Here is a 19,356-nt window from a genome sequence, read left to right as displayed (position 1 = left end):
AAATGGTCACCCAATATTTTGGGTTGGGGCCCTTTGCTGTCACAGGCGGTACAGTTAGCATAGCAGTTAGCGCAATGCTATCACAGACCCAGTGACCCAGGTTCAAAACCAGCATTACCTGAAAGAAGTTTGGATGTTTTCCTTGTGACAGTATGGGTTTCTTCCAGGTAGCATAGACTTTGGGATTTGTTTCTTACATTCCTTTTAAAACTTGTACTAGGCCTCATCCCATTTAATTTAATTACTTCATTCTTCTCAACATTACATTTCTTGTTTGTGTCAGCGTTCTGGCAATATTCTTCTGAAGTATATTGTTTGTTCTGTTCAGGGTTTTAAAGCATTTCTGAACTTTCAAATTATGCCATGTTGACTTAAGTCCATATCATTTACAATGCACAAAAACTGTACCAGTCCTAATGCCAACACCAGGGAAAAACTTCCCTTTAAAAACTCAGCTCAACCAGCCACACAAATTGTGTGGTAACAAGAGCAGGTCAGAGACTCAGCAACCAGCAGATAACACAAACTCTGCCAACATTTACACGGCACAAGCTAAAATGAATTGAATGAAATTGTTTATTGTCCTATATATGCACAGCTACAGTGAAAAACATTTTTTGCATGCTATCCTTTAATACACTGGATAGTGGATAAATAAAACAAAAGAGCAGAGTATATTGTTACAGGTTAAAGCTCAGTTAAAACAATGCAAAGTCATCATTTTTTTTACTCATGAGAGGTCCATTCAAGAATCTCATAACAGCAGGGAGGAAAACTGTCCTTGAATCTGGTAGTGTGTGTTTTTAAACCAATGTACCTTTTGCCCAATGGAAGAGGAGAGAGGAATGACAGGAATGGGATGGATCCTTTAATATACTGAATGTTCCCCCGAAGTGGCAGGAAGTGTAGACGGAGTGGATGGAGGAGACATTGGTTTGTGTCCGGCCTGAACTGCATTAACAATTCCCTCCAATTTCTTGCAGTCTTGGGTGGAGCAGTCTCCTTTAAGCTTTGATGCATCTGGACAGGATACATTCTATGGTACATTGATAAAAAATGTTCAAAGTCATTGGGGACATGCAGAATTTCTTTAAGCTTCTAAGGAAGAATAAGCAGTCATTTGCCTTTACCTGGAAGACTGCAGCTCCTTGAATACTCAAGAAGCTGATCTATTAAGAAATTTATCTCAGCCATGTATACATTATTGCAAAATGGAACTCAAAAGCAGGGAATTCATAGATCTAGACAGATATGGGAAACAGATTTAAATATTTTTATTGGGGGAAAAAATTGGTCAGAACTATGTCAAGATAGTATGACAAATACAATAACTGTTAGATTTTATATCAGCTTTGTCTTACCCCAGAAAAATTAAATAGATTGAAGTCAGATCTTTTAGATCAGTGTTTTAGATATAGCCAAGAGATTGGTACTTTTATTACATTCTACATGGTCATGTCAAAAATTGAGACCATTTTGGAGTTCAGAACTTTTTTTGGAACAAGTCACAGGAGTTAAATTTCCACAGGATGCAATGTTGTTTTTACTGGGTAATATTTCAGGGATAAGACCAAAATTGAAACTGAATTTATATCAAAAAGGATTTGTAAAAATTGCATTAGCAGTTGGAAGAAAATGTATAGCAGTGACATGGAAATCGGATTGTCATTTAGGTTTGGAAATATGACACCCAGAAATTCATAGCTGTATACCTCTTGAGAAGATTACATATAATTTAAGAAAATTTGGTGCCCATATTTACATATTGTAGGTTTAAATTTATAAATGGGTTTCCCTAAACCTCATGAAACCCCATTTACTCCTTGAAATAAATAAACAAATAAAATTGAGAAAGGTTAGAATTGAGTGAAAGGCGATGATCCCTTGAAAACCAGGTCTGCTTCTTGTTTTTTTCTTTACTAATTGTATTTTTTGTTCTTTCTTTTTTCCTTTTCTATCCTTATTGGGTTTATTATTTAGGGAGTAGGGAGTTGGTAGGATTTTTATTTTCTATTTTTTTGGATGTTTTATAAAACCATCATGTACAATGGAATTGATATGACTATACGATTATTATTATTTGCCTTTTATATTTTATATGTTTGGGAAATTTAAATAAAATATTTAAAAAAAGAAGCCGGAAAGGTCAAAGCAATCCATTTGATTGACCGCCCATTCACCATCCTGCCTTTTTGTTCCTTCTACCATTGGTGCACAGACTCAGCAGTGTATACCATCTGCAGATTATACTGTGGTTACTCACCTAGGTTTCTCCAACAGGATCATCCCACGTGATCTCTACCACCGAGAAGGACAAGGGGAACACCATCATCTGCAGGCTCCCCTTCAAGTCACATACCATTCTGATTTGGAAACATGTCATGCTTCATTGTCCCTGGAACCCCTTACTCAGCAGCACTCTAGGGCTACCTTCACCTGAAAGTAATCACACAGTGGTTCAATAAGACTGTTCACCACCATCTACTCAAGAGTCCTCAGGCTTTGACAATAATTTTGGCTTTGCCTTCATCAGTGACATCCAATAAATGAATACATCAAGTGAGAAACAGGCTGAGAAAACACTCATCTTAACTCTCTGCTTTCCAAGTTGTGTCCAGAATGCTATTGGTTCTTTAATATTGGGGACTTCAATTTGCTGGAAAATGTATTAAGTTGTGGTTTATCAAATAGCTTTTGGAAGCATTTTGAACCATCTGTCTTGTAGTCTTCTATGGTTCTAAAAGCTTCCAAAAGCTATTTAATAAACCATGACTTTCTACACATCAACCATGCATCCCTCGTGAACAAATTAATCAAACATGTCTGTGCTGATTTTCATAGATTACCCACACCTTCCAAGTGTCAATTATTTTATTCTGGATTAAAGTTACTGCAATCATTGGTAAATAGATCCCTTCCTTGAGTCCTCTGACGAATCCTCTCTCTAAGACTATAATTGTTTTACAAATTCTGGCACAGTCCCACCTTTTATTTCATTCTCCCATCTTCCTACTTCCCTATGTTAATCTAGGTCTCTATTGTTGCCACTACATCTATATGGCAACTTGTTCCTGTAACTTGGTGCATTTACACACGTCAATCATCTCCACTCGGAGCTGGAGATAATCCAGACATTATTGGTTTTAAAGTCCTGTAATTTAAAATCATAGAGTTTACAGCATACAACCCTTATCGCAGCTTGTGCATGCCAACCAGGCCAATCCCATTTGCCTGCATTCAGCCCATATCCTTCTAAGGTCTTCCTATCCATATACCTTTCTTATAATTCTACTTGCCTCAATCACTTCCCTATAAGCTCCTTTCACATACACATTACCCACTTGAGTCCTATTTAAATATATCGCCTCTCACCTTAAGTCTATGCCACCCCCCCTCCACTCCCACTATTAGATTTCCCTACCCTGGGAAAAAGAGCATGTATATGTACCTTATCCATGCCCCATATGATTTTGTAAAGGTTTCCCTTTTTCCTCCATTTTTTCTCAAACACTGAGTCTTGGACCTCAACCACTTCCCTTCCTGTGTCATTGATACTCAATAAACCATGAGTTCCAGCTGCTCTCCCATTCTATGCCGAAAGTCCCGTGTCCTCTCAGTGCGGGCATGTACTCTGGCATGCACACTGTGCATTGGCTATGTCACCACAGTGCGGTTCCACTTAGTTATGACTTGCCATGCCCAATGGTGCCATGCTGTGTTCTTTACTGCAGTCAGCAGTGACCTTGGTCTGAGGCAAGAAAATCAGCGAAGCACAAAGTACGTTTGGTTTGTGAAGGTTCCTCCACTTAGAGGTAAGTGATTTAGAACAAAAAAAAGAACCCCCATGGACCAAATCTCAGATTACTTAGTAACCTTGGGGAGTGGAATTCCAAATCACAGCTCATTATTTTTAGCAAATGAATCCAGTTGCCAACAGGAAATGATTGACATGCAGAATAGCATAATTGATGGATCACAGCCTATGTCGGCACCTTCAGTACTTGCTTTATTGCCAGACCTCCAAAGGTCTTAATTGGATTGGGTACAGACAGCCCATTGAGAAGTTTTTAATGAACTGGCCAACTAAGTGCACCATGCAGCCTCATAATGACTTTTCACCCAGCACAATAAAGAATGCAAGTGATATCCCTTTCTTGCAGACAAGGGGAGAGCTGCACAAATCATATGTAAATGATTAAAATGTTGTTTGTGATTTAATTTGGTCCACAAGCATGTTATATAATAAGAGCCTAAGATAAATTCGTCCCCAAGCTAGTTTATCTGTATTAAAAGAGTATACATTAAATTAGCACAATATGCTCAGATAGAAAAAGGGACAATAAATATAAAAGGCAAATATTTACAGTTGCAGTTAGTGAAAGAGAAAACCAGACATTTCATTGGTGCAAACAGATAATTTGGTGGTTCTAGACTAATATATGGTTAGGATGAAGATAGCATAGGGAGATTTGAGAACCATGCTATCTTGTTTGCAAGGCACTGCTTCAAGAAGTCCGCTAACAACGAAGAGAATCAGTATCAGAATTTATTGTCATGAACATGTCACAAAATTTGTTGTTTTGTGGCAGCATTACAGTGCAAATAGTGCTAAAAATTTCATTTAAAAATAAATTAGTGCACAAATAAGAGAAAGTGAGGTAGTGTCTGTGGTTCATTGTCCATTCAGAAATCTGATGGCAGAGAGGAAGAAGCTGTCCTTGAGCCACTGGGTGTTCATCTTCCCCTCTATCTTGGTCACAACCTTTTCTCGCTGCTCTCTTCAGGCAGACGGTACAGAAGCCTGAAGTCCAGCACTTCCAGATTGAAGCTCTGTTTTTATCCACAGCTATCAGGTTCTCAAATCTCCCTATAAATTAGTCCAGAACCACCAAATCATCTGTTTGCACCAACGAAATGTCTGGTTTTCTCTTTCACTAACTGCAACTGTAAATATTTGCCTTTTATATTTATTGTCCCTTTTTCTGTCTGAGCATATTGTGGTAATTTAATGTATACTCTTTTAATTGGTGTACCTTACATATCTATTGGCTGCAGCAAGTAAGAATTTTGGTGCATCTGTACATTGTACTTGTGAATATGAAAATAAACTCTCATCCTCATGCTCAGAGTTGGTGATAATGTCCAACCCAGAGATGCTTAATTCCCTTCTCCCTACATCTCCCATGTACCTCCTGCTTTAAAAAATTCAAGCGAGTGGATGTAGACTGTTTCATACTGTGGAGGAAAAAAAACCCTCTGGTCGTCATGGTCTTGGGCTTGTAAAGGAAAAACAGGAGTACTTGTCTGAGGTTCCAGAAGCCCCATTTTGATCCAGTACGATTGCCAAGAAAGTTTTCATCGAAGTATGATGGAATTGCTTCAATTAGCTGATCCAGCAGAACGATTTTAAGTGTGTTTGTGTTTGTCTTCTGTATCCTTGAGCATTATTATAATAATATAATTGTCAAGGAAGAGTTGAGGGATGGAGGAGTGGAATCCAATACAGACATGGTATTAGAAGACTGGTGATATTGGGGAAGAGTTCTGGGAATAGAAGTCAGGGTGTAGCAGGCTAGATGGAAAAGTATGGAAGGTGAGTAGGAAAAGGAGAGAGGAGGGTGAGCGAATCCAGAGGGGATGGATTTTATTGCTCCGTGACAGTGTAACTTAATTTCTCTGAATTTAATCACATCAAATGACTTCCATATGTTCATTATTTAGTCAACATAGTTGCCCTGCATGAGAACATTAGTTATGACATTAAATATTCATAATTGCATATTTTGGTTTAAATCCCAGGAGCATTTTCAATTTGAAGGGAATTATGTGCACTTTGTTGACATCTGTATTGGCTTGGGTTTAGTAGATTTGGATCGAGATTATGATGCTAACAGCAAGTTAATTCTTTGAAATTGTATGGAATGATATTCATACAATTTCTGTAAAGAGCAAGGAACTAATTCACCAGTTAACCATCCACTTCACCCTGATGAGATCACCGTGACAAAGACACTGCATTGAATTGAATTGTTTATTGTCATGTGTACTGAGATACGTTGAAAGGCTTTGATTTTTGTGCTGTTCAGGCAAGTCAACTCATATTTAAGTACAATGATAAAACAAAAGGGCAGTGTACAGTTTACATGAGAGAAGAGTAGGCTATAGTGAAAAATACAATTAAAACAGTGCAAGGACATGATCCTTTACCCGCTTACGAGTCTATTTATGAGTTTGATAACAGCAGTCTCTGAATCTGGAAATTTGATTTTTTTTTCAAATTCCTGTATCTACTGCTTAACAGAAGTGGGGATGAGATAATGCATCAGGATGGAACGGGTCCTTTAATATGTCGGCAGGTTTACCGAGACCTGGGGGGGAGGCGGGGGCAGTATAGACCGTGTCAATAGAGGAGAGGTTGGTGTGCACGTTGGCCCAAGCTGCACTCACAATTCTCTGCAGTTCCTGGTGGTCTTGGGCAGAGCAGTTCCCATACCAAGTTGTGATGCATCCCAACAGGATACTTCCTCTGGTGCATCTGTAAAAATATTAAGAGACCTCAGTGACTTAGAGTTAAACAAGAAAGTCTGCAGATGCTGAGGTCAAGATGTTGGGGTTGACCTTGGTGACAGGCCGACTTTCCTCCAGCTTCTGAGGAAATTCTCATGCTTTCTTAGTCGTAGCTCTGATGTGGTTGAATGCACTTGTACTTTTCAAACTGGATCAGGAGAACAGTGTTTCTTTTCCCCATGTTCATGAGTACATCTTACCAGCATATTATCCTCTCTTTGTGAGTGGAGATTTCCCATTCCAGCTCCTTGTGAGTGGAGGTTTCCCATTTCAGCTCTTTGTGAGTGGAGGTTTCCCATTCTAGCTCCTTGTGAGTTGAGGTTTCCCATTCCAGCTCTTTGTGAGTGGAGGTTTCCCATTCCAACTCTTCTCTAGACAAAGACTTTTCTTTTGATTTCTGTTTCGGATTTTCTCTTGGACTCCCCTGCAAAGAATTCCCCTTTGTTGCATAACTGTAGCGACCCCTAGCTCGATCCTGACCTCAGATGCTATCTGAAGGGACATTGCAGGTTCTCACTGTGACCACACAGATCTCCCCCAGGTGCTCCAATTTCCTCCTACACCCCTAGGATGGCTGATAACCCAGTAAATTGCTTCTGGTGTAGTTGGGTGAAAGAGGGAGTTAATAGGCATGCAAGAGAGAGTTAGTTACAGGGAAGTAAATGGGAGAAAGAATTGATGAGATTGATCCAAGAGCCAGCACAGACGCAGTGGTCCTTTCTATTGTTAGACGATATGAGAAATTCATTGTGTGGTTGTCTTCACACTTTTATTCCTGTAGCCTTCAGTAGAACTGACCATCCAGAGGTGAGTAAAACCATTTCCAATACTTGCAGACAGTGAGCAGGTGGAAGGTTTCTGAACCCATTACACTCTAAATCTGCACTGTCAACCACACCTCCTCCATCCTCAGAGTTCTAAAGACCTCTGTTTGATCAACACTCAGCGTTCCCTTTCCCAGAGAAGAGAACAATAACCCTATTTAAGTTAAACGTGTAAATCTGCAGACAGAGTGATTGCAGTGCCATACACAAAAGTGCTGGAGAAATTCAGCAAGCCATGCAGTATCTATAGGAAGCAAAGGGATATGACCAACATTTCAGGCTTGAACCCTTCACTAAGGTAAAAACAAAGAGCAGGCAGGCATCTGAATAAAAAGAAAGGGGGGAGGAGTCTATCCTCAAAGTTAAATGTAATTTATTTTATTTAATTTTTTAAAAAGTTACATTTAAATTTAGACATACAGAACTGTAACAGACCAATTTGGCCCTCGAGTCCATGTCGCCCAATTTACACCCATTAACCTACACCATGGTATGTTTCAAACAGTGGGAGGAAACTGGAGTCCCAGGGGAAAACCCAAGCAGACACAGGGAGAATGTCCTTACAGACAGCGTGGGATCCAAACCAAGGTCTGGTCCCAATCGCTGGTGCTGTAAAGGTGTTGTGCTAACCGTTACACCAACCATGCTGCCCTAAGTTCTAATCTCAGTTTTGGTTTGATTGCGCTGTCTTTATTTTTGTATCTTTTTCATGCGTCTTTAATTTCACTGGCACGCAGGCCAGAATTGTCTTAACTCTTCCAAATGTAGTCTAGCCAAGGTTTTATATGTTGAACTTGTCTGCTTTTCAGTTATATATTAATATTCTTTGGAACTAAACCCCAGATGGAATTCCCAGCATTTTCTGTTTTTTAACCCAGTGTCTAGTTTCCACTTTTCACTATCAACTATGTTAATTCTCTTTGCTATATTTAATAAAAACAAAATAAAAGTGCTGAGGATACTCAGCAAGTCAAGCAGCATCTGTGGAGAGAAGAACAACGGTTAATATTTCAGGTCCACGACCTGCTTCATCAGAACTGAACGTAACCTGCTGCTCATCACTAGCATTTTCAGTTTTAATTTCTGACTTCCCGCATTGGCAGTTCAATGTCTTATGAAATGCATGTGGGATGGGAGCTGCTATGGGCTGCATTTCCATAGCTCCCAGGACTTGCCTTTCATATTGCACAGCACAGGGCTTGAGGCAGTGGAGGTCTGGCCATGGGGATGACTTACCCTTCTCCACACCTTTCACTGATCACATTTTCTGTCCCCTGTACTGTTCCTCTTCTTAGGAAGCCCCATGGATCGAGGATGACTTGTTTCCATTCTGATCTGGTGAGTTTGAGCTGGCTGATGAGTTCAGTGTCAAACCTGCAGATTCTGCCACTGATGGTGTTGGTGATTAGTGACCAGGGGAGGCAGGATGCAGTTCGTGAGTCTTTATGTGCTCTACACGATCCCAAATGTTCCTTCTCCACTTTGATTAGTCACTGGGCCAAGGATTCTCAGTAGTGAGTGGGGTCATTGCATATCCTCAAAGAGGCCTTGAGCATGACTTTGAACCATTTCCTCTATTGTCCCCCTAAATCTCTTTCCATGACAAGTCTGGGATACAGTTTTTGGGAATCTGGTGTATGGCATACAAATGATGTATCCTACCCATTTTGACTGATCAAGCGTAATTGGGCTTCAGTATTAGTGATGTTGCCTTGGGAGAGGACAGACACATTGGTTTGAATTTGGAGGACCCTGCAGAGACTGCATTGTAGTATTTTATCTTGAGATGGCTATTACCCTGTACTGTTAGAGCTTAAGAAGCAACTAGATGTTGTGTTTTTGAGAAAAATCATGATTTTTTTTTACTGTACTCTGAAACAAAATCCTCCCATCTCCAAATTAAGTAAGCTCATAAAAGTGGCTAACCAGTTCCATGACCTAGCTGACAATGTGTAGTGCGAATAAAAGGTCTCATCCTTTTGTTAGCTTATAACCATGGATAGGGTTTAACAGTAGTCTTCGAAACGGTTCTGGGTTTAGACAGGAAACCATGGTTATGTGTGAGCAGAGGGGGCGGTTCTGGAAGGCAGAGCCAGCCATCAGCACAGCACACTACCAGTGAATCCCAGTTCACTGCATTCACCCCTTCCTGCAGAATTTAAGGTCTGTGAATGAAGACAGACAACATGGATTCAGAAAGAAAAGGTTGAAAAATATAGTTATTTACAAATTTACAGATTTAAGCGGTCTGGGTCTGGTGGAGCACTTTAGCACCGGGGGGCCTTGGGTCTCCTGGTCCCCTTGTGAGGGAGGAGAGGTGGGCTGGGTCTCCGGCTCTACGGTGGAGGGGGATGCACTTTCCTCCTGAACCGAATCCCCTGAGGGTGGTGAGAATCAGCTCAGTGGCTCGCAGGGCACCTGAGGCTCCCTGATGGAGACGGTGTATTCCCTGCCATCTGGATACTCCACATAGACGTATGTAGGATTGGCATGGAGCAGTTTCACCCTTTCCACCAGGGGGTCAGTCTTGCTTCTCCTCACATGCTTCCTGAGAAGGACTGGACGAGGAGCGGTGTGCAAGATTGGGAGTGTAATTCCCGATGCCAACCTTCTTTCCAAAGTGAATAGGACCGCATGAGGAGTAGCATTGGTCGCGGTACATAGTAGTGACCAGATGGAATGGAGGACTTCCTGCCAGCGCGAGTCTGGAAGGCCTTTTGACTTCAGGGCCAGTTTGGCAGCCTTCCAGACAGTGACATTTTCCTTTTCAACCTGCCCATTCCTCAGGGATTGTAGCTAGTAGTCCTGCTGGATGCGATGCCCCTCACCAGCAGGTACTGATGTAGCTCATCACTCATAAAGGATGAGCCCTGGTCGCTATGAATATAGCTGGGATACCCGAACAGGGCGAAAATGGAATCTAGGGTCTTTATGACTGATGAAGTGGACATGACTGGACATGGAGTGGCAAATGGGAAGCAGGAATACTCATCAATGATAGAGAGGAAGAAGGTGTTCCCATTTGTGGAGGGGAGACATCCTTTAAAATCAACATTGAGCCGTTCGAAGGGTCTGGATGACTTGATCAGGTGCGCATTTGCAGGACGATAGAAGTGCAGCTTGCACTCTGCGCAGACTTGGCAAGACCTGGTCATTTAACATAACATAACATAACATAACAATTACAGCACGGAAATAGGCCATTAGGCCCTTCTAGTCCGCACCGAACCAAACACCCCTTTCTAGTCCCACCTCCCTGCACAATGCCCATAACCCTCCATCTTCTTCTCATCCATATACCTGTCCAACCTTTTCTTAAATAATACAATTGACTCCGCCGCCACTATTTCTCCCGGAAGCTCATTCCACACGGCTACCACTCTCTGAGTAAAGAAGTTCCCCCTCATGTTACCTCTAAACCTCTGCCCCTTAATTCTTAACTCATGTCCTCTTGTTTTAATCTTTCCTCCTCTTAACGGAAAAAGTCTATCCACATCCACTCTGTCTATCCCTTTCATAATCTTAAATACTTCTATCAAATCCCCTCTCAACCTTCTATGCTCCAAAGAATAAAAACCTAATCTGTCCAATCTCTCCCTATACTCTAGATGCTTAAACCCAGGTAACATTCTGGTAAACCTTCTCTGCACTCTCTCCACTCTGTTTATATCCTTCCTATAATTAGGCGACCAGAACAGCACACAGAACTCCAAATTAGGCCGCACCAACGTTTTATAGAATCTCAACATCACCTCCTATATTCCATGCAATGATTGATAAAGGCCAGCATACTAAAAGCCTTCTTCACCACCCTATTCACGTGAGTTTCTACCTTCAGGGAACGATGTACCGTTACTCCTAAATCTTTCTGCTCTTCTGTATTCATCAATGCTCTCCCATTTACCACGTATGTCCTATTCTGATTCTTCTTACCAAAATGAAGCACCTCACACTTATCAGCATTAAATTCCATCTGCCATTTTTCAGCCCACTTTTCTAAGCAGCCCAAATCCCTCTGCAATCCTTGAAAACCTTCTTCATTATCCACTATTCCACCTATCTTAGTATCGTCTGCATATTTACTAATCCAATTCACCACCCCATCATCTAGATCATTAATGTATATAACAAACAACAATGGGCCCAATACAGATCCTTGAGGCACACCACTGGTCACTGTCCTCCAACCTGACAGACAATTATTCACTACCACTCTCTGGCCTCTCCCTTTCAGCCAATGTTCAATCCATTTGACTATCTCAAAATTTATACCTAAAGACTGCACCTTCCTAACTAACCATCCATGTGGTACCTTATCGAAGGCCTTACTGAAGTCCATATAGACAACATCCACTGCACTACCCTCATCCACATTCCTAGTCACCTCTTCAAAAAATTCAATCAGATTGGTCAAACATGACCTTCCTCCCACAAATCCATGTTGAGTGCTCCTGATCAGACCCTGTCTATCCAGATGTTTATAAGTACTATCTCTAAGAATTTTCTCCATTAATTTACCTACCACAGACGTCAAACTTATAGGCCGATAGTTGCCAGGCTTCCTCCTTGAACCCTTTTTAAATAACGGAACCACATGCGCAATGCGCCAATCCTCCGGCACTATCCCCATATCTAATGACATTTAGATGTCATATCTAATGACATTTGGAAAATTACCGCCAGAGCCTCTGCTATTTCCTCCTTCACTTCTCTCAATGTCCTGGGGAAGATCCCGTCTGGTCCCGGAGACTTATCCACCTTTATATTCTTCAAAAGCCTTAAAACTACACCTTTTGTAATCTCTATATTCCCCATATTTACCCAATTTGCTTTTTTTATCTCACATCTCCCAATATCCTTCTCCTTAGTGAATACCGAAGAAAAGGAACTGTTCAATATCTCCCCCATTTCTCTAGGCTCCACACACAGTTTTCCGCTCTGATTTTCTAAGGGACCAATTTTGTCTCTAGCTTTCCTCTTACCATTAACATATTTGTAGAACTCTTTTGGATTAGTTTTCACCCTGCTTGCCATAGTTTCCTCATACCTTCTTTTAGCTTTCCTAATTCCTCTCTTAAGATTCCTCTTACATTCAATGTATCTTTCAAACATCTCCTTAACTCCATGCTTCTTATATCTAATGTACACCTCCCTTTTTTTTCGAACCAAGTTTCCAATATTCCTTGAAAACCACGGCTCTCTCAAACCTTTTGCCCCTCCTTTTAACCTAACAGGAACATAAAGCTCACAAAATCTGATCATTAAAAGACTTCCATCTCTCTACTACATCCTGCCCATAAAACAAATTGTCCCATTGCACACCCTGCAAGTCCTTTCGCATCTCCTCAAATCTAGCTTTTCCCCAATCAAAAACCTCAACCCTTGGCCCTGACTTCTCTCTTTCTATAATGACATTGAAGCTGATGGCATTATGATCACTGGATCCGAAGTGCTCGCCAACACTAACCTCCGTCACTTGACCCATCCCATTTGCCAACAGTAGATCTAACACTGCTCCTTCTCTGGTCGGCACCTCTACATATTGTTGTAAAAAACTATCTTGCACACATTTCACAAACTCTAACCCATCCAGTCCTTTCACAGAATGTGTTTCCCAATCTATATGTGGAAAATTAAAATCTCCCATAATTACAACCCTGTGCTTATCACAAATATCTACTATCTCCCTACAGATTTGCTCCTCTAGGTCTCGGTCCCCTCCGGGTGGTCTATAATACACCCCTACAAGTGTAACCTCTCCTTTCCTACTCCTCAGTTCCACCCAAATAGCCTCCGTGGATGTGCCCTCTAATCTATCCTTCCTAGGCACCGCTGTAATATTTTCCCTGACAAGCAATGCAACCTCACCTCCTCTTGCCCCTCCGACTCTATCACACCTAAAACAACAAAACCCAGGGATATTCAGTTGCCAATCACATCCCTCCTGCAACTATGTCTCACTAATCGCTACCACATCATACTTCCAAGTATCAATCCACACCTTCAGCTCATCCACCTTTTTTACAATACTCCTGGCATTAAAATATATGAATTTCAGAGATTTCCCAATTTTTAATCCCTGTTTTCCCTCATCTTTAATAACAACATTATTTACTTTTCCTGCCAACTTCCATGGAGTTTTTAATCCCTGTTTACCCTCATCTTTAATAACAACATTATTTACTTAACATAACATAAAATATATATAACATAACATAACAATTACAGCACGGAAACAGGCCATTAGGCCCTTCTAGTCTGCACCGAACCAAACACCCCCTTCTAATCCCACCTCCCCGCACAATGCCCATAACCCTCCATCCTCTTCTCATCCATATACCTGTCCAACCTTTTCTTAAATAATACAATTGACTCCGCCGCCACTATTTCTCCCGGAAGATCATTCCACACAGCTACCACTCTCTGAGTAAAGAAGTTCCCCCTCATGTTACCTCTAAACCTCTGCCCCTTAATTCTTAACTCATGTCCTCTTGTTTTAAACTTTCCTCCTCTTAACGGAAATAGTCTATCCACATCCATTCTGTCTATCCCTTTCATAATCTTAAATACTTCTATCAAATCCCCTCTCAACCTTCTACGCTCCAAAGAATAAAGACCCAATCTGTCCAATCTCTCCCCATACTCCAGATGCTTAAACCCAGGCAACATTCTGGTAAACCTTCTCTGCACTCTCTCCACTCTGTTTATATCCTTCCTATAATTAGGCGACCAGAACTGCATACAGAACTCCAAATTAGGCCGCACCAATGTCTTATACAATCTCAACATCACCTCCCAACTCCTATATTCCATGCAATGATTGATAAAGGCCAGCATACTAAAAGCCTTCTTCACCACCCTATTCACGTGAGTTTCTACCTTCAGGGAACGATGTACCGTTACTCCTAAATCTTTCTGCTCTTCTGTATTCCTCAATGCTCTCCCATTTACCACATATGTCCTATTCTGATTCTTCTTACCAAAATGAAGCACCTCACACTTATCAGCATTAAATTCCATCTGCCATTTTTCAGCCCACTTTTCTAAGCAGCCCAAATCCCTCTGCAATCTTGAAAACCTTCTTCATTATCCACTATTCCACCTATCATAGTATCGTCTGCATATTTACTAATCCAATTCACCACCCCATCATCTAGATCATTAATGTATATAACGAACAACAATGTGCCCAATACAGATCCTTGAGGCACACCACTGGTCACCGGCCTCCAACCTGACAGACAATTATTCACTACCACTCTCTGGCCTCTCCCTTTCAGCCAATGTTCAATCCATTTGACTATCTCAAAATTTATACCTAAAGACTGCACCTTCCTAACTAACCTTCCATGTGGTACCTTATCGAAGGCCTTACTGAAGTCCATATATACAACATCCACTGCGCTACCCTCATCCACATTCCTAGTCACCTCTTCAAAAAATTCAATCAGATTGGTCAAACATGACCTTCCTCCCACAAATCCATGTTGAGTGCTCCTGAGCAGACCCTGTCTATCCAGATGTTTATAAGTACTATCTCTAAGAATTTTCTCCATTAATTTACCTACCACAGACGTCAAACTTACAGGCCGATAGTTGCCAGGCTTCCTCCTTGAACCCTTTTTAAATAACGGAACCACATGCACAATGTGCCAATCCTCCGGCACTATCCCCATATCTAATGACATTTGAAAAATTACCGCCAGAGACTCTGCTATTTCCTCCTTCACTTCTCTCAATGTCCTGGGGAAGATCCCGTCTGGTCCTGGAGACTTATCCACCTTTATATTCTTCAAAAGCCTTAAAACTACACCTTTTGTAATCTCTATATTCTCCATATTTACCCAATTTGCTTTTTTTTATCCCACATCTCCCAATATCCTTCTCCTTAGTGAATACCGAAGAAAAGGAACTGTTCAATATCTCCCCCATTTCTCTAGGTTCCACACACAGTTTTCCACTCTGATTTTCTAAGGGACCAATTTTGTCTCTATCTTTCCTCTTACCATTAACATATTTGTAGAACTCTTTTGGATTAGTTTTCACCCTGCTTGCCATAGTTTTCTCGTACCTTCTTTTAGCTTTCCTAATTCCTCTCTTAAGATTCCTCTTACATTCAATGTATCTTTCAAACATCTCCTTAACTCCATGCTTCTTATATCTAATGTACGCCTCCCTTTTTCTTCGAACCAAGTTTCCAATATTCCTTGAAAACCACGGCTCTCTCAAACCTTTTGCCCCTCCTTTTAACCTAACAGGAACATAAAGCTCACAAAATCTGATCATTAAAAGACTTCCATCTCTCTACTACATCCTGCCCATAAAACAAATTGTCCCATTGCACACCCTGCAAGTCCTTTCGCATCTCCTCAAATCTAGCTTTTCCCCAATCAAAAACCTCAACCCTTGGCCCTGACTTCTCTCTTTCCATAATGACATTGAAGCTGATGGCATTATGATCACTGGATCCGAAGTGCTCGCCAACACTAACCTCCGTCACTTGACCCATCCCATTTGCCAACAGTAGATCTAACACTGCTCCTTCTCTGGTCGGCACCTCTACATATTGTTGTAAAAAACTATCTTGCACACATTTCACAAACTCTAACCCATCCAGTCCTTTCACAGAATGTGTTTCCCAATCTATATGTGGAAAATTAAAATCTCCCATAATTACAACCCTGTGCTTATCACAAATATCTACTATCTCCCTACAGATTTGCTCCTCTAGGTCTCGGTCCCCTCCGGGTGGTCTATAATACACCCCTACAAGTGTAACCTCTCCTTTCCTACTCCTCAGTTCCACCCAAATAGCCTCCGTGGATGTGCCCTCTAATCTATCCTTCCTAGGCACCGCTGTAATATTTTCCCTGACAAGCAATGCAACCCCACCTCCTCTTGCCCCTCCGACTCTATCACACCTAAAACAACGAAACCCAGGGATATTCAGTTGCCAATCACATCCCTCCTGCAACCATGTCTCACTAATCGCTACCACATCATACTTCCAAGTATCAATCCACACCTTCAGCTCATCCACCTTTTTTACAATACTCCTGGCATTAAAATATATGAATTTCAGGGATTTCCCATTTTTTAATCCCTGTTTTCCCTCATCTTTAAGAACAACATTATTTACTTTTCCTGCCAATTGCCCTTCATCTTCTTCCAGAGCATTTCCCTTCTCTATCACCTGCCCATCCATATTCAAATACTTACTACAAACTTTCATTGTTTGCATTCTAACCTTCTCCTTACTGCTCTGTACTATTTTGTTCCCTCCCCCCAACCATTCTAGTTTAAAGGATCCTGAGTAGTCCTAGCAAATACCGCTGCTAGGATTCTGGTCCCCCTGGGATTTAAGTGTAACCCGTCCTTACTGTACAGGTCACATCTCCCCCAAAAAAGGTCCCAGTTATCCAGAAACTTAAAACCCTGCCCCTTACTCCACCCCTTCAGCCACGTGTTAATCCTCCACCTCATTCTATTTCTATTCACACTGTCACGTGGCACAGGGAGTAATCCAGAGATTACCCCCTTTGCGGTCCTTCTTTTTAGCTCCCTACCTAACTGCCTGTACTCACTTTTTAGGACCACTTCTCTAATTCTCCCTATGTCATTGGTACCTACATGTACCACGACCTCTGGCTCCTGTCCCTCCCACTTTAGGATATCTGGGACACGAGCAGCAACATCTCGGACCCTGGCACCAGGGAGGCAAACCACCATCCGGTTCTCCTTGCTGCGTCCGCAGAATCCCCTATCCGTCCTCTTAACTATGGAGTCTCCTACCACAATTGCCCTCCTCTTCCTTTCCCTCCCTTTCTGAGCTACAGGGGCCGACCTCGTGCCGGAGGCACAGCCACTGTCACTCCCCCCAACCTTGATGTCCCCCTCAACAGTGCTCAAAGAGGCGTATTTATTGCTGAGGGTTACATTCACAGGGCTCGTCTCTGGCACCTTACGTTCTTTTGTCCCTCTCCTAACTGTTACCCACCTTTCATCCTCCCGTGGCCCTGGCGTGACCACCTGGCTGTAACTCCTGTCTATGACTACCTCTGTTTCCCTAACCAGCCTGAGGTCATCGAGCTGCAGCTCTAGTTCCCTAACACGGTCCCTGACAATCTGTAGCTCGACACACCTAGTGCAGATATGGACATCCGGGAGTCTGGAAGACTCCAGGACCTCCCACATCCGGCACTCCCGACAATACACAGCCTTAACACTCATCCCTTACCCCAATGAAGAAGTAATGAAGACTATCTTAGCTTTCTCTCCGCCTGCTTTCGCCGAAGCCTGATGAGCCAAAGCCTGGAAGTCCCACTCCTTCACTGGGCCACTCACTCGCTGGGCCACTCACTCGCTGGGCCACTCACTCGCTGGGCCACTCACTCGCTGGGCCACTCACTCGCTGGGCCACTCACTCGCTGGGCCACTCACTCGCTGGGCCTCTCACTCGCTGGGCCACTCACTCGCTGGGCCACTCACTCACTGGGCCGCTCGCTGTCCCTCTTATTTATTGGCCTTTTACCAATTAACCCCTTCACACTCTCCTGTACGCTGGCTCGACCAATGGCCGCCTCCGACGCCGACTCCTCCCCGCAGACCCTGGTAAGAGACGTTTAAAAAAGTTTTCTTACCTGCCCCGGACTCTTTTCTTTTCTGTCCTTCTCCTCTCCTCTCCTCTCCCTACTACATTTCCTGACATTTTTCATGGAGTAGGGCAGATTGCAAACTTTGACAAAATGAGCCATGTGGGTAACCCCTGGATGGCAGTGCTCATTATGCAGAGACTGCAGTTGGCTAGTGTGTGCAGAGGCACAGCTTCTGGAGGCATCTGGAGGGTCATTAAAGGCTCCTGGACAATAGGCAATGTCATAATTGTAAATGGAGAGCTCGATCCTTCACCTAGCAATCTTGTCATTCTTGATTTTTCTCCATTTGACATTATTAAACATGAATTCAACAGAGCGCTGGTCAGTGAGGAGCATAATCTTCTAGCAGCCAGGTAGTGTATCCAGTGCCTCACGGCTTCTTTTCCTCAGATGGGTTCTGGAGCTTGTGGTCTGAGAAAAAAATGCAACTGGCCTGCCCACCTGGTTGAGGTTAGTGGCCAGGGCTACATCCGAAGAGTCGCTTTCCACTTGCAAGGGTACATTCTCGTCCACCACGTGCATGGCGGCTTTCGCAATGTGATTCCAGAGGTAGTTAAAAGTTGTTTGGGCTTCAGCCAAAAGGGAGAAATTAGTGGCTTTTAAGAGAGGGCGAACCTTATCAGCATATTGAGGGATTTACTGCACGTAATATGAGAAATATCCCAGCCATCTCCTCAAAGCCTTTGTGGTCCTGGAAACGGGGAGCTCTAACAGGGGGTGCATCCTATTGGGATCGGGGCCATTGATGTCATTCTCCACCACGTAGCCAAGGATAGCCAGATGTTTAGTCCTGAACATGCATTGTTAGAATTATAAGTGAGGTTCAGGGCTTTTGCTGCGTGGAGAAAACTCTGGAGGTTGGTGTCATGGTCTTTCAAGGTATGGCCACAGATGGTGACGTTATCAAGGTAGGGGAAGTTAACCTTAAACCCATAACTCACCACCATTCTGTCCATCTGCCTCTAGAAGATAGAAACCCCATTAGTGATACTGAAAGGGACCCTTTAGAATAGATAGAGACGACTGTTAGCCTCCAATGCCGTATATGGACGGTTCTCGGAATGGAGTGGCAGCTGATGATAAGCAGCTTTCAGGTCAATGGTCGAATGGACCTGATACTGAGCAATATCATTCAACATGTCCAAAATTCAAGGGAGGGGATATGTGTCCAGGAGTGTGTACCGATTAATAGTTTGCCTATAGTCAATTACTAGCCTGGACTAGTAATTTCCCCATTTACCACTACCACTTGTGCTCTCAACAGGCTGGTGCTAGGTTTGATGATACCTTTATCGAGGTGACGTTGTGTC

At 42.4% G+C, this 19,356-nt stretch overlaps 1 protein-coding gene and 1 long non-coding RNA gene across 9 annotated transcripts in view; one reads left to right on the top strand and one right to left on the bottom strand.

Annotated features, from left to right (window-relative positions):
- The window catches only part of rad51b (RAD51 paralog B), a 644,462-nt gene that overhangs the window by 511,765 nt on the left and 113,341 nt on the right, over positions 1 to 19,356 (top strand). The window contains exon 11 of one of the 8 annotated variants that reach the window (XM_069917184.1): positions 3,732 to 3,849. The exons of 3 other annotated variants lie outside the window; for them this stretch is intronic. In XM_069917184.1, coding sequence (XP_069773285.1) covers positions 3,732 to 3,820 — 89 coding nt within the window. In that variant the 3' untranslated portion in view covers positions 3,821 to 3,849. Of the gene's footprint in view, positions 1 to 2,280; positions 2,571 to 3,731; positions 3,850 to 19,356 lie in introns of those variants that run through there. 4 more of the 8 variants (XM_069917181.1, XM_069917185.1, XM_069917180.1 and 1 more) reach the window with 4 other exon arrangements.
- Positions 559 to 9,593, bottom strand: LOC138753788 (uncharacterized). The gene is made up of 4 exons (XR_011351433.1): positions 8,628 to 9,593; positions 6,448 to 6,535; positions 2,264 to 2,436; positions 559 to 1,036 (listed from the first exon to the last, which is right to left on the bottom strand). It is a non-coding gene; the product is annotated as an uncharacterized lncRNA (long non-coding RNA).

The sequence above is a fragment of the Narcine bancroftii genome, chromosome 2, assembly GCF_036971445.1.
Source record: "Narcine bancroftii isolate sNarBan1 chromosome 2, sNarBan1.hap1, whole genome shotgun sequence".
Classification (NCBI taxonomy): domain Eukaryota; kingdom Metazoa; phylum Chordata; class Chondrichthyes; order Torpediniformes; family Narcinidae; genus Narcine; species Narcine bancroftii.
Note: the sequence above shows the minus strand (reverse complement) of the source record. Positions and strands in the feature narration are given on the sequence as shown.